Here is a 15660-nt window from a genome sequence, read left to right as displayed (position 1 = left end):
CTTGCAGCTGAAGCTGGTTATCATCAGCCACTGACCTCTGCTTTAAAGAAAGTGGATGCCAGCACTGGGATAAATTGGGGCATTTTCAAATCTGATTTCTGATTGTGATTTGAATGTAAAAAAATAACTGGTCATGTTTAGAATGGAGTTGCTGGGGAAAGGGAGTCGTGTATCTGTCATCGCTGATACTGCTAGAGGATGATTTCTTGTTAATCTGTTAAGTTATGTTTCATTAGAAACCTCTTTTGTGTTGTATGCTGTGTACCTTATTAACTGATTGAAAGGTGTATATTTTATTTTATAGCAATTTTAGCTGAACTGACCATGAGAAGGCCAATGTGGTCTTTTACAACAAACACCTGCCTGCGACTGTCTTTTGAGTGAAGACTTCAACCCAAGAGTGTTTTGTCCTTATCAGATTGCTGCATTTGACACATTTTGATGGCCCAAAGTGAACATAGGATCGAATAATTCATAAAAAATAAGAAAAAGTTTGACAATGAGCATAATTTATCTTGCACATGTACAGTCGGGTCTGTACGTAAGCATTTGGACAATGACATGATTTAAAGAATTAAGATGTGATTCTTACTGGTTTCATTCAAGAGGTTTAACAGAAAGTATTGCATTAACTTTTTAGCAGTTACAGTGAATTTTATAGGTTGTCTGAAGTGGACAACTGACTAACAAGGAGTTTCATGGTCAAGTGAGTCAATTTTCCTGATTATCCTGATAAATTAAACAGATAAAAGATCTGGAGTTGATTTTAAGAGGTGAAATTAGCTGTTCGCTGTAACATTCAATAGGAGATGTTGATGCAATTGAAGTAGACCACAAAGTAAGCTTTTCAACGAGATAGCAAAAACTTTAAGAGTGGCCACAACAAATTCTGATGCATTCCTAAAAAGCAATACCAAAATGCCAGGAACACAATGGAAGATAACTAATGTAGATGATCACAGGATATCAGAATGATGGGAAGAGAAACATAGGTATGAAGAAAGATATCAATAGCTCAAAACTTATCACAAATCTGAACCATACCATATCAGCTGTTAAACATGGCTGAGGCAATATTATGGCATGGGCATTTACGGTTACTTTTAGAACCGGGTCACTAGTGTTTATTTATAATCTGAATAAAGTCTTGAGTGTACAGAGAGATGCTCTCTGCTCAGATTCAGCCAAATTGATTGTACAGCACTTGAGACTACAAATAGAAAATGACTCAAAGCATACTGCAAAACTTTCTCAAGACAAAGAAACTGGATATTTTTCAGCTGATAATTCAGTCAACTGATCTCAACCCGACAGAGAGGAGGCAGAGAGACCCACAAACAAACAAACAAGCTGCTGCAGTAAAGGCCTGGCAGACCATCTCAAGGGAGGAAACTGCATTTGGTCGATGGGTTCTAGACTTCAGGCCATCACTGACTGCAAAGGATTCTCTTCCAAAAATTAAAATCAGTCCTCCGATTAAAATTACCTATGTTAATCTCCCCAATTACCTCTGAGCCTGGAGAGATACAGGACTATGTAGAAAAATGATTGCAATTTAATGCAAGTTAATGCATATTTTTTGTTTTTGTTCCACCCGTTTGAACTAAAGTTTAAAGTCTGAACTTCAATCACATCTTGATTGCTTGATTTAAAGTCCAATGTGATGATGTACAGAGGCAACACTACAAAAACTGTGCCACTGTGCATTGTGTCAACTGTATATTGCTTTTTTTTTTTTTTCATAATCATCTTACATTTTCATACAATATACCTACAGCACATACAACCAGATGGGGCTTTAATTTATTTTACAATTTCTCCATTTTCCAAACCCGGCTAACCGAGAGTGACAAGCCATCACTGATGTAGACCATTTGAGGGTTTCACTGCCCAATTCCACTCACACACTAGCAGGGCTGCACCCAAATGGAGTCTGAAAGGAGAGGATGAGTGTGAGATTGACTCTTGGAGAGGCCTGGTTAAATTCAGTTCTGATTACAGGCATCAGAAGTCATCATGTGTTACATAGAGGGAGCTTCTCCATGAGAACCACACTCTTCGTATTCATGCTTTAGTTTTGTTCCGTCTCGCATTGCAGCCACTGTGGGTATAGTTCTCATATGTTCTGCTAAGGCTCTGCACAACTCCAACAGCCGCAAGGGAAATACATTGTGTACTCATACAACAGCCAGTGCATCAGGGGTCAAGTTGTCATCAACCAGCTGGTCTCTGGTGTATTGTATATAATATATGTTCCTTTGTGATTTCCTTCGCGGGAATATTTTTGCTCAGCCAGACTCTCACATAAACACATGAAACTGCAGCCCCTCTGTGTTAACAGCTGGAGTTTTTAAAGTCAGTGGAGTTTCATTCACTCCAATCAGTATCCAATCCTTGTGTTATAACAGCATTTACATACACACAGAGTAGGATTCTTACGCCTGTGGCTCTAAACACAATTTGCACAGTTGCTCCTGGCTGATACTGGCAGATGGGAGGCACACATCTCGTGAATGTCTTTGCCAGGTCACAGCGGCAGCAACACATCTACCAGACCTCAGGTAGCAGCTCAAGGAAAATGTACCTGAATGCGTTAAAAGCTGTTATTTCCAAGAATCAGGTTGCAAGCGGTAAGACTGATTTGAAGGTGTTATACAGGCTCTCTGAGGTATTTACTGGCCAAGGTTTGATGCCCAGAAGTGTCCCTAACATTCACAAGAACAATGTGTAGCTAAATGAAGAAATACAGGTGCAGATGTGGACCGCCAGAAGACCATGAGCACTATTTGTTTAGTGCAGTGTAAGGACAGGTTTATGTTGTTTTTTTTTTTTTCCGTTGTCACGCACAACAATTCCACACATTTTGTTTGCAGTCATCTGCTCCTGCTTCTCTGTGGCACTCTGAAAAATCTCAGAGTGACAGTTTTGGGCCGAGACACGAATAAAAATTTCACTTATCAGGAATTCAGTCCAATTTGATGCAGGCAGTGCTCTGGCACTTTGAGTAGTTAAACCCAGTTTAAAATCACGTAGTAGGTGAGTGCACTTAGAGAGAGCTTTTTCACAAAGCAGTAGTCTAATTACACTCAGGCAGGATGAGAGCCAAACCCAAGTAGACCTCCTGAGCAAATCATAGACAGCTGCTTATTGAATCTGCAACACGATGCTTTGTATATATTTTAAATACACTGGAAGAGATCAGACGTCTGGGTTTCAAACTAATTTATGATGATTTACTGCCCATCTGAATTCAATCAACACCCGTGCCGTGATTACTGATTATTACTGAACTTACTTCCAGTTTAAACTCATTTGCACTTATGGCCCCTTTAAAGCTCGAGACATTTTAGTCTTTGCTCAGGCTAAGACTGCCGTGAGCATTTTAATGTTTGGTTTTTTTTTTTTTCACTTGATGAAAACTCCTTGGAAAAAAAAAATATTCCGAAAATTGTAGTGCACATTTGGTTGAGAAGAAGCATCGTAATTAAATTTCAGATGGCAGTTTTCAAATAAGATTCCATCCATTTGATTTCAGATTGAAAGAACCGGTGCTGAAAATGACAGGTTGCGTGATTACGAACACAGCTTTGCATTCACCTTTGGTTAATGAATGACACAAGCCAGCACAGGCACCAAAATGCTCTGCTGGAAAAATGCAATCATCATATTTACCCAGCACTCTTACATGAATATTCACATCCATATGTCACGTTATTAGCAAACACAGCCGCATCCGGCTACAGGCAGCTGACTGGTAAGCTAACTGATACATTTTGCCAGAAAGTATACATAAATTCACACGTCATAATAACTTTATATCGTCTGTAACATCATCACTGGTTATTTATTGAGTTTGAAATCTGTAATGTCTTTTGTGCATGTTTATTTCAGGAGCTGATCACAACCTTATACATTGGCTTTTTGAGCCTGATCTTCTCCTCGTACTTTGTCTACCTGGCAGAGAAAGATGCGGTCAACAGCAGTGGCGCCACTGATTTTGGGAACTATGCTGATGCCCTGTGGTGGGGAGTGGTAAGCATGTGTATTACTCATAATAGTGTGTGGCCATAAACCTGTGTACATTGTCACATTTTAGGGATTCACCTGGCTTTTGGGACACACGTAGCTTTGTGTGATTCATAGTTCAAAGTAATTCATTTTTATAATTTGTCTTGATGAAGCCCCTCAGTTCACTTTAACCCAGCATTCCTCTGATTGGATGCCTCACATAAACAGAAGGTTTGAACAGCAGGTGGGTGGGGCTTCTGTGCTCACTCCCAGAGCTGTGTGCCTGAGATGAGCATATTAGGGATATCCACTGTCATTATCCTCATTATCCTGAAAGTGAGCACTGAGAGCAGCTTGAGCTTTTGGCTCACAGGGATTATTTGCACATTCATTGAAACTTTGACTACGTTTAATATGAGCATCCACCAATGAAAAAATATATACTATATGACTCACACAAAAAAAAGAAAAGCGTAGGAAAAGCATTTTTATTGATGGGATAAGAGGATTAGGCAAGCGGTGATGATGGTTAAAGAAAGTCTCCAGAAAATGCATTGAAGTCATTGAAATGTTCTCTAAAATGACAGAAACATGAGCGGCGCTTGCCTGGGGCTCTAAGGGGCTTCTCCTAATTTACCCATAAGCCATGCACGCTATTTGCCATTGCCACACAGTCCCACCTGTCAGCACAGTGCAAACAATTTGCTCAATTTGTTCACCTAAGAGGGAGTATACTTATACAGAAAAGTATGAGATATAAACAAACACTGTTTTTTGAACAGAATATTTTTTTGTAGAATCTCAAGAATGACTGGTGAGAATGAAATGCTGTGGCTTGGCCAAATGACTTATGGTTATTATTTCATAAGAGATGTGTGCCCAGCTAAGGAACATTTCAATTCTAATATGCTGTAAAGCCCAAGTTTCACTTTATGAATACGCATATGAAAGCATATGGACAGATATGCAAACATTTGTGAAGTGTGAATTGCAGTTTCTAAGCCTCGTTGCTTGTTTTTTTGTTTTGTTTATCAACATAAATAATTTCACTCTCACTTTAGTCAGGCACAAAGTCAAAGAACAAAACCAGCCATGGAAGTGACTGCATGGCTAACAAGCAAGACACAGACATGCAGGAGATGCTCTGTCCAGCTATGTTAGTAAGACAGACAGACTAGAGAGATATGCACTACAAGCTAGCACATCAACTTAATGTTAAGGTTATTTGCTGACATAAAAATCTCACTGTTTTTTTTTTTTTTTTTTTTGCAACTGCAGAAGCAATGTTATGGAACATTTTAAGTGCTCTTGGGGGCCCTCTGCTGTCTATGGAGCCCTAAGCAAACACTTGGTTTGCTTATGACCCAGTTCAGGTCAACCGTGTGTGTGTGCCAACTGTTATCAGTATCACCTGTGAATAAGTATCTTTACATGAATTTTGATCTGTGCTATGAGTTATCCTGGTTTTAATCATGTTTTAGATATGATATAAACCATAACCAGATTATTCACATCCCCATATCTATATTACCACAGTTCTATACTGAGAAGCAGGTGGTTGTTAATATGAGAATGTCACTTACAACTGCCTTGTTTTATGATTCAGTTTGCCTCATTATATGCCCTGCACCTCAGTATGCAAGCCTATGTCAAATTTAGTAAAGCAGTTTAGCTGTTTTACAACTGAATAGGATTAAGGAAAAAGAATATATATATATATATATATATATATATATATATATATATATATAAATATATATGTGTGTGTGTGTGTGTGTGTACAGTATAATCTCCTGGCTGTATATATATTATTATTTACATAATATCATAATATTTCCTAAATATAAGATCTTCAGAGGATTTAGACAGACACTCATAATGCTCTGTACTAATAAAACTGTGAATAAGTTAAATAACAGCAGCACTTTAAAGCGGTTGTTTGACTCCACAATGCCAGCGAAAGATACATAAAAGGCCTGCTGTAGGACATATCTGGACACATAGTATTATCTGTCCGGATTATGATTTTTCCCAGTGTGGATAAAATTGTGATGTTTGCACAGAACGTAAAGAACCTGTTTACTCGTGTCTGATACACAAAGCCGTGTGAGCAAATAATCTGCAGGGTTGCAGAAGCAGGAGCCAGCAGGTTGTATCAGCAAGAGTCAGGCCCCCGTGGAGTGCCTTTCCACAGTCTATCTGGCTAATGCTGAGAGCACAGTGACCAGTATTTGTTCAAAGTAAGAGGTGCTTTGGATGTTAGAAATTAATTGCAAAATGTTGTTTGATATTTGTTTAATCAAAAGAAAATCCAGTGTAAAGTGTTACTGAAATGATTTATGATCATTAGAAATATGTGTCAAAGTGAAGTGATCCTAAACTGTTCCATTATGATTATTTTCTAAATTTTGAGACTTGACTTTTCCATCTTGGCACAAGTAAGATTTTGCAGAAAAACATGACTTGTTGTAAGCTGCTTTTTAGCAAGTGAAAGGTCAAATATAGACTGCGTTTTATCTGTACTACTGATGTTACAGTAGGAGTTGTGTGAAGCCCCTTGGGCAAATCCAGTGGGCTGCTAATACAAACAGCAAAACAAATAGTGCAGAAAATATGGGATGAAAATTTATTTTCAGACAATAAGTCACCACCCACTCGGCCTCGTGGAAACTTCAGGGACTCTGATATTAAAAAATGCGCACACACACACACACACACACACACACACACACACACACACACACACACACACACACACACACACACACACACCCAGCAAAGTCAATAACTTGTCCCAGTATCAAATAAAAGTTGTTGTTGAACACATCAGATACCAGGATTTTTTTTTAATCTGATTTGGGTATGCTCTCACACACTCGAAGCCAGTTTGGGGTTTTTCGGTGCATAAAGATGTTATTAACAGTCAAAGAGGTGAAAAGATCTGAGCTGTGGTTGGAGCACTGGGAAATCAGAGGCCTAATGCACTAAAGTAAAGACTCAAAGCAGAGGAAGCATTTTGGGTCAAGTCCAAGTCAAACTGGTTCAGTCATGTATGCATGCTGAGTAAGCTAACCAGCAAAATGATTGAGTATTTAAACTATTTGCTAATGAAGCTACATTACTGCTATGCTATTGTTAAAAAAGCAGTACTTTCACTGTTTTTTTTTTAACAACCACACTAGCAAAACTGCACACTCAGTGTTTATTTTATACTACCATGCTAATGCTAAACTAACCTCTAAGAAACGCATGACACATGCCATAAAAAGAGATGTGTCACGAGTGACTCATTTGATTGGAAAGTGTTGCCCTGGTTCCTGTGTGCCTGACTTTGCCATATGAGGGATATCCACTCTCATTGGTAGCATTGTTGGCAGTGGTAATGGTAGTTATTGCAGGGTCTTTACTTTACAATGTAATGCGCCTTGAGGCCACTGTTTGTTGTGATTTGGCACTGTATAAATAAAATTGAACTGAATTTAGAGTGTTTAGAGCAGTGTGTAGTCTTAGCTTTTTTATGGCTACTTTACATATTTAAAAAAAATAATTTGGCAATGTTAAAGATAAGCATCCAGCCCTGGTAATGCTACACATATATGATGGAAATCAAGGGAAAGCATTATAGGTCCCCTTTAATGCCAGGGTAAGCAGTGAAGATAAATCTCCAGGAAGTGTATGCAAGTCATAATACTACGCACTGAAATGATTGGAACATGAGCGTTGCCCTGGTTAGTTTCACAAATAACATCTGGAGCTCAGCTGTGCATCCAGAAAATGTATTATTAGCAGCCAAGTTACTGAAGAGAGAGTTAAAGATGGTATCAAATTGGCATTTGAGTCAGCAGATGCTCAATGCTGTGGTATCAGGAACCGCTCTAGCCTACTGCAGGGACCAAGGATTTACTACTGACTTTGTTGATCCACAAATTTTTCAACCAGTGATGAGGAACTGTAGTAATGACTGTGGCTCAGGGCACCAGTGTCCTTCAGCAAGATACTGAAGCCCAAAATGCATCTGCATGTGCAATCAATAACATGCTTAGAATGAAGCGATTTGTGGTGTAAACATGCTATATATATATATATATATATATATATATATATATATATATATATATATATATATATAATTTTTTTTTTTTATTATTATTATTTTTTATTTTTTTTTCCATCCAGTGCCGTCATTAGGTCATTATTTAACTTGTCCTTTGTCCTTTGGTTTATCAGTTATTCCAAAGCCGACAACCTTTCTATTTACCCAAGCTGTAGTTTGCTTTATGATGCTAATTATAAAATGTTGCTATCCCTGCACTCTAAATAGTTTTTTTCTCATAGGTCACAGTGACTACTATTGGCTATGGTGACAAAGTGCCACAAACCTGGATTGGAAAGACAATTGCATCCTGCTTCTCAGTCTTTGCCATTTCATTCTTCGCCCTGCCTGCAGTAAGTGGAGAGAGAAATTTCCCTCTAACCTTAAAGTTGAGTTACGCAGTGAGGATTAAAAACATGCTCAGAAACACAGTAAGTCAGTCAGCCCAGTAAAATTGGGTGAAAAATGGGATTAGACAAGTTTAGTTTTCCTCATCACTTTTTTATATTACCCTCAGTTCAATATTCATAATAAAGTTCAGGAAATGCCTCAAATAGTTGGAGCCCCAATTATTTGTGTTTAGTTAAAAAAAAAAAAAAAAGTTGAATCTCTACATTTAAATCTACTAATTTTTGTGTATGACATTTAATAAGAGACAAGAAATGATTCTCAACCAAACAGAATTGTATTCCTCTTTTCTTTATGCTTATTTATATCTTTTTGGATCATACAGCTGCCTGGAAGTGTGTGGTTAAAATTGAATAATGAGAAAAAAACTGCTGTGCTGTTCTTCACAGGGAATCTTAGGCTCAGGCTTCGCCCTGAAGGTGCAGCAGAAGCAAAGACAAAAACACTTCAACAGACAGATCCCTGCAGCTGCTTGTCTCATTCAGGTATTTGAAAAAAAAAATACTCTAACAGAAGCTCAGTACAGCCAGGGGATTATCCTGTCTCAGAGCCACAGTCTTATTATGGAGACTATCTTTTCATGTAACCTTTTCTTTCTTTCGTATATGGCAGACATGTTGGCATGAAATTTGTCCTGTCCAACCAACATATTGCTATTTTTATGCCCCTCCAGACATCGTGGAGATGTTTTGCAGTGGAGAACTTTGATTCTGCCACATTCAAGATGTTTTTGAGAAAAAGATCAAACATCCCTGCCTCTTCTCTATCCACCCCCAAGAAATCGGTTAGTAATCATTTTATAGACTTCTCTGTAACTGCTTCATATACCCAGTTTCCCGTTTATTAGGCACAGGCAAAGTGAAACTAATGCAGTCTGAAGCAACAGCCCTGCAATACTGTAAATCCTGAATTCATGAAGGTTTCCGTGAAGGTTTGTGCAGGTTGTTTTTGTTTGGGAAGTGAGATAATTTTATGGTAACTTTGAAGGCTGTAGTTTGCTGTGCTGCATTATGTTGCTTTATACTCATTTGTTTCTCATGCTTAGTCTACTCCCACTGATGCAAATCTGATACCTGATATTGATGCAGAAACACTAGAAATTCCATATTTCTTCTGACAGATATCATAGTCTTTTTCAACTAGTGCATTTGTTGTAGAGTCTTGTTATTAACAGATTAGCTTGAAATCATAGAAATAAATAACCAGAATTATTGTAAATAACTTAATGAATTAACGTAAGATGGAGTTAAAATCCCTCACTCACTCTCTACTATTAGACAGACTTAAGAGACTAGTTAGATTAAGGAAATCACCTATAATACTACTATATTATGATAGCATAACTGCATAACAAGGCTTTATATAAGATTTTAAAAATGCATATAGAAATACACAAGAAATGACTGACAAGGAAAAAACAAAAGATGCAACTAAGACCACCAGAAGCAATTTAATAATGAATATTGATTATTCTGCATCTTTGCAGTATCCAAGTATATCCCTACTAAAGCATCAGCTTTGAAAGGTTGCTTATGTGCAGACAGTAACAGTCTTTATTTTGATGTTCCTCCTACTGTATTTCCATGCAGTTATCATCAACAGAAATTATGAATTATGTAAATGCATGACAGCTCTATGAATTTTAACAGAAAGTAGTGACCACAGGTAGTCAGCTTCTTAACATCATTGCATCGCATCATTTGGCAGCTGGTGAGCCTCCATGTTTATGAAGGTTTATCAGGCAATAAATCTAATAATGTGAAAGCCACGGCCACTTTTAGATGGTTTTTATAATGGACAGTTTTGTTTAAATAACAGTTTTGTTGCAAAATCAAAATGTTTTTTAAATATTTTTTAGCACATGGTGAATATGGCTCCCCTGTTGTGTTGCAATCACTTCACTAAGCTGTTTGTATTTCTTGGGCAGGTGAAGGTAAGAAGGAAGTTGAAGAGCACTGACAAGGACAATGGCCCAACTTCCCCCACAATTCCGAGCATCACCTTTGACTCCGTGTTCGACAGCACGAGGGAGCTGAGTTCAGATGTTTACAGCACCGTTGGCACAGGTACTAAAATCTACTGAAAAAAAAAAAGAAAAAAAAAAGAATCTGTTTTAATTAGAGTGGAAAAACATGTTTTAGAACAAAACAGACTGATGTCACATTTTGCCAAAATCTATCACGTGTGTCGTTAAACCCTGTAATCGATTTATAGAGCGGTGCATGTGGTTTCCTTCAAATCAGAATTAACACTCACAGTCTTAATAAGTACAGATTTCATCAGTGCTGCTCTGGTGGCAAATCAAAGGCTCTTTCATAATACAGCAAACAGGAAATGTTGAACTTGAACTGCAAATGTAAGGCTGTCCACAGCAGGTGGAGAGGACAAAGTCCAAACATTAAAGATAGATGAGCACACTGCAGGACCATAACGTGAGGTTGCATTGATGAGTATGAACCCCAATAGTTCTCTGCTGAACTTCGAAAAATCTACAGAGCACGCAGTACTGCTGAATCAATGATGGAGTACTAAGAGTGAAATAGAAAAGGTATTCAAATCAATACCGCATCCCTTCAGTGTCATTTAAGGTTATGTTGTGTGCTTCAACTACTTTTTATGAGTTCATTTTCTCCAGTAGTGCCACCAGCAGGTCAGAGTTTTCACTTTTACAATTCAACGATGCTGAATAACTTTTACATTTTTTTTTTTTTTTTTACTTTAACTTACTGCTGGAAATGTTCCTGAAGACTGGAGCATTGTCAGTTAGCAAAACAGTTAGCAAAACATTTAAACACCTTCCTTGCATTTGGATTCATGAGCTATTTGAAATCAATAAACATATTTAATATTAGCCAAATTGGACTTTATGTGCTGCTGAAATGTGTTGAATCTGTGCCCTGCATACATTGCACAGACAAAATGTAATATTCGGTTTGAGTGTAGCTAACTTTGGCAGTGCTAGCAGCAGCAGCCATGTTTCCTTGCAGGTTTCTTGTTCCTTTCCTTGCCCTCCTTTCTGGTGCTGAATGTTGTCTTACATTTCGTGGCAATTACATGTTTAAAGCCTATATACTGACATTTTTTTAAAATCAAAATAAGAGTTGCTTTTCTAAAATTGTCATATGTCCCACTTTTTACCTTCCTGGTTTACAACATCCTGTCATAGAGTGGGGGCTGTAGCCTTTGGGGGCTGAGAATATGTGAGCTGTTTTCATCAAAAAAACAAACTGAGGAACTTTTGCTGAAGTAACACATACTCACTAATTCAAAATCATCTTTGAAAGTGCCTCTTTCACTTTTTCTCCCTGTCAGTTCATTTTCCAAGTGCATTCGTTTTTTTCTCTGATTGTATTCCCTGATGTTGTTCTGCTCACTGAGTAGCCTATTTTATATCATTTCAAAAGATAATCATTATCATCCCTGTCAGTGAAGGGGCATTAATGGATAGCCTGAGCTCGTAGATGGACAAAACAAGACACGGGAGAGGACAGTGTGTTTGCTTTTACAAGGAGATAAATATGGATAGTTTTAGCACATCCATAATATATAAACATCTAATTGGATGGGACTCTTTTCAGAGCCTCGTTATATAACCTTTTTCTTTAACACAATCTGGTAATGTGAAAAGCTGCTTAGACAGGGGATGCAGCACCACCAACACAACTGTGTAAATGGTTTTGCACTCACTTCTGAGTACAAGGGCAGAATTTAATTTGCACCTTTGTGCAGTTCTATGCATGTGCGTTCACTTCATGATCCCTGAAATTCAGTGTCTTTGATCTGAAGCTGAATTGATGCTGCGGGTTATACTGCATATCTTTACATTTACAGCGTGCTGCTTTTAACACATCAATCTTTTTTTACTAAATTGCCACATTGTCGTCTGCTGCATGGTTGCGTTGACTTGATGCAGACACTGATAGTGGCTCAAGTGCTTTGTCAGCTTACACTAAAAACATATCCTGGCCTTTACATTCAACAATTTCAGCCCCACTTTAAGCTTGTTGGTTTGTCTCTGGTATGGGTTTTTCTTCCTCATAATTTTGTTAACTAATTATTTGGCTACATAATATTGATACAGTCCTTAAAAAGTACATCAAAATAGCACATATGCACATTTAGCACCTATGGTCCTTTGTCTCACAATGACAGAAAATAATTTTCCAACTGTGGTTTTCACTTTATTTTAAACAGAACTATCAAGTTATATTGCAGATGTGGTGTTTCTTTTTACGTTTTTAGTGTGTTTCTGTCCTTTTCTTTTTGTTTTTTAAATCTAGTTCTGCTTCTTTCGTGCAACTTAACTGCCTACTTCCTTGCTTGTGTCTTTTTTTTTTCTCTTTGTTTTTTGTCTGTATGCCTGATTTAGTGGGATTCTACACTCCGGGAGGATGTGGTGAGCTGCACGTTAGTGTCCACATCCTGGTCACATCCTCCATACACTCACTCTCCTATTTTTAACAGCCAGTAGAGTCACTTTTTGTCATCTCAAGTTTTATAACAGCATGTTTTCTTAATCAGGCTCCCTTGAGGTTATGAAATGTTGTGTTGTTTTGTTAATGAATAATGAAAATGAAAAAAGCATTCTAAGTACCATATTTATTTTTAAGGGATATACAGGGGTTGGACAATGAAACTGAAACACCTGTCATTTTAGTGTGGGAGGTTTCGTGGCTAAATTGGACCAGCCTGGTAGCCAATCTTCATTAATTGCACATTGCACCATTAAGAGCAGAGTGTGAAGGTTCAATTAGCAGGTAAGAGCACAGTTTTGCTCAAAATATTGCAATGCACACAACATTATGGGTGACATACCAGAGTTCAAAAGACAAATTGTTGGCGCACATCTTGCTGGTGCATCTGTGACCAAGACAGCAAGTCTTTGTGATGTATCAAGAGCCACGGTATCCAGGGTAATGTCAGCATACCACCAAGAATGACGAACCACATCCAACAGGATTAACTGTGGACGCAAGAGGAAGCTGTCTGAAAGGGATGTTCGGGTGCTAACCCTGATTGTATCCAAAAAACATAAAACCACGGCTGCCCAAATCACGGCAGAATTAAATGTGCACCTCAACTCTTCTGTTTCCACCAAAACTGTCCGTCCACAGGGTCAATATACACGGCCGGGCTGCTATAGCCAAACCTTTGGTCACTCGTGCCAATGCCAAACGTCGGTTTCAATGGTGCAAGGAGCGCAAATCTTGGGCTGTGGACAATGTGAAACATGTATTGTTCTCTGATGAGTCCACCTTTACTGTTTTCCCCACATCCGGGAGAATTACGGTGTGGAGAAGCCCCAAAGAAGCGTAGCACCCAGACTGTTGCATGCCCAGAGTGAAGCATGGGGGTGGATCAGTGATGGTTTGGGCTGCCATATCATGGCATTCCCTTGGCCCAATACTTGTGCTAGATGGGCGCGTCACTGCCAAGGACTACCGAACCATTCTGGAGGACCGTGTGCATCCAGTGGTTCAAACATTGTATCCTGAAGGCGGTGCCGTGTATCAGGATGACAATGCACCAATACACACAGCAAGACTGGTGAAGGATTGGTTTGATGAACATGAAAGTGAAGTTGAACATCTCCCATGGCCTGCACAGTCACCAGATCTAAATATTATTGAGCCACTTTGGGGTGTTTTGGAGGAGCGAGTCAGGAAACATTTTCCTTCACCAGCATCACGTTGTGACCTGGCCACTATCCTGCAAGAAGAATGGCTTAAAATCCCTCTGACCACTGTGCAGGACTTGTATATGTCATTCCCAAGACGAATTGACGCTGTATTGGCCACAAAAGGAGGCCCTACACCATACTAATAAATTATTGTGGTCTAAAACCAGGTGTTTCAGTTTCATTGTCCAACCCCTGTATATTGTAGTCTGTCACTTATGCTTGTGTTTTTCATCATGTGTGCATCAGATCGCCAGCAGTCCTGGACGTCTTTGTCGTCTCTTCAGTTCAGCTCACAATCTCCAGGTAACTTTAAGTTTTAATGATGTTTTTATGTTAATTTGTCTGCCTTGAATGAAGGCCACTGAGATGACGCCCATGAGGTTGTGGATTACTGTTTTGAAGCCTTGAGTTTAGTATTCCGACCTTCACCATCTTAGTTGTTTTTCAGCCAGACTAACACTACCACTGGCCTAGCTAGCTTGCTAATTATGATTGGTGAAAAACAGGTGTACATAAACTGGACACCTGAGAAAATGGAAAGCCTACTCCTTAGAGTTTCTTTTAGTATAATGGGACACGAGCGAGACAACATGGCACCTTCCTATCACTCAAAGTGTCCAGCTCCCTAATAATGCACACCTTTAAGATTTAAAAACACACAGTTTAAATAGGTGAGCTATATAAAAATCCAGTCCCTCTGCAGATGTCACGAGAGGGAAAATTAGCTATTGAGGTTTTGCAGTCTCGTGACCGCTAACCATGTGACATGGACTAGTCTGACATTTTGGATTTGGGACAATATAGGATCAAGTGAATAAGGCCTCAGTCACACAGGGCTAGAGACTAGTCCATGACCATCTGGTAACCACTGGTGACCAGAGAAAAATGCACTTGGAGGCTGCTAGCTGTTGCTAGATCGCAAAGGGGGTGTTGCACCAACCTCTGTGATTGTTTGGTCACTAGCAGATTGCAGTAGTTGCCTGCAGTTTGCGCAGAACAAGCTAATTTGTCTGCAAACACTCCCCAACTACTTTCCCAGTGTTAATGAAACTGTGAAAAGTGTGACACAACCTGGAAGTGGAAACCAGCTGCCTTCAAAGCAAAGTTGTGCCTTTTGAAATGTGTTGGCTACAGCACAGAGGCACAAGCTTTACTTTGAAGGTCAACGTTCTCCATTTCTGGCTTGCATCTCATGTTTTTTAAGTTTTCCTGATGCTAGTAGTTAGTGAATGCCTGCAGATAAGTCAGCATCTTCAGTGCAAGCTGCATGCAGCTGTGGCAATCTGCAACCAATCCAATCAGAAGGAGGCTTTTGGTGAAGCACCCTCTTTATGACCAATGTTACCTAACAACAGCCAGCAGCCTCCGGGAACCACTCGCTAACTGTTTGGGTAATACACATTTTTCCATCATGGTTCCCTTACGGTTATATCACATTTTATGTGGAGGAAAACTCTTGACCAGTGTGCAC

The 15660-nt window shown here is 38.9% G+C and overlaps 1 protein-coding gene across 2 annotated transcripts in view; it reads left to right on the top strand.

Annotated features, from left to right (window-relative positions):
• Positions 1–15660, top strand: part of kcnq1.1 (potassium voltage-gated channel, KQT-like subfamily, member 1.1) — a 45026-nt gene that overhangs the window by 17638 nt on the left and 11728 nt on the right. The window contains exons 6-12 of one of the 2 annotated variants that reach the window (XM_030723326.1): positions 3892–4032; positions 8344–8454; positions 8899–8994; positions 9183–9293; positions 10437–10575; positions 12879–12905; positions 14436–14492. In XM_030723326.1, coding sequence (XP_030579186.1) covers positions 3892–4032; positions 8344–8454; positions 8899–8994; positions 9183–9293; positions 10437–10575; positions 12879–12905; positions 14436–14492 — 682 coding nt within the window. The remainder of the gene's footprint in view (positions 1–3891; positions 4033–8343; positions 8455–8898; positions 8995–9182; positions 9294–10436; positions 10576–12878; positions 12906–14435; positions 14493–15660) is intronic. The other variant, XM_030723327.1, reaches the window with a different exon arrangement.

Source organism: Archocentrus centrarchus, chromosome 3, assembly GCF_007364275.1.
Source record: "Archocentrus centrarchus isolate MPI-CPG fArcCen1 chromosome 3, fArcCen1, whole genome shotgun sequence".
Taxonomy (NCBI): Eukaryota; Metazoa; Chordata; class Actinopteri; order Cichliformes; family Cichlidae; genus Archocentrus; species Archocentrus centrarchus.
This window is presented reverse-complemented; position numbering and strand designations above follow the sequence as displayed.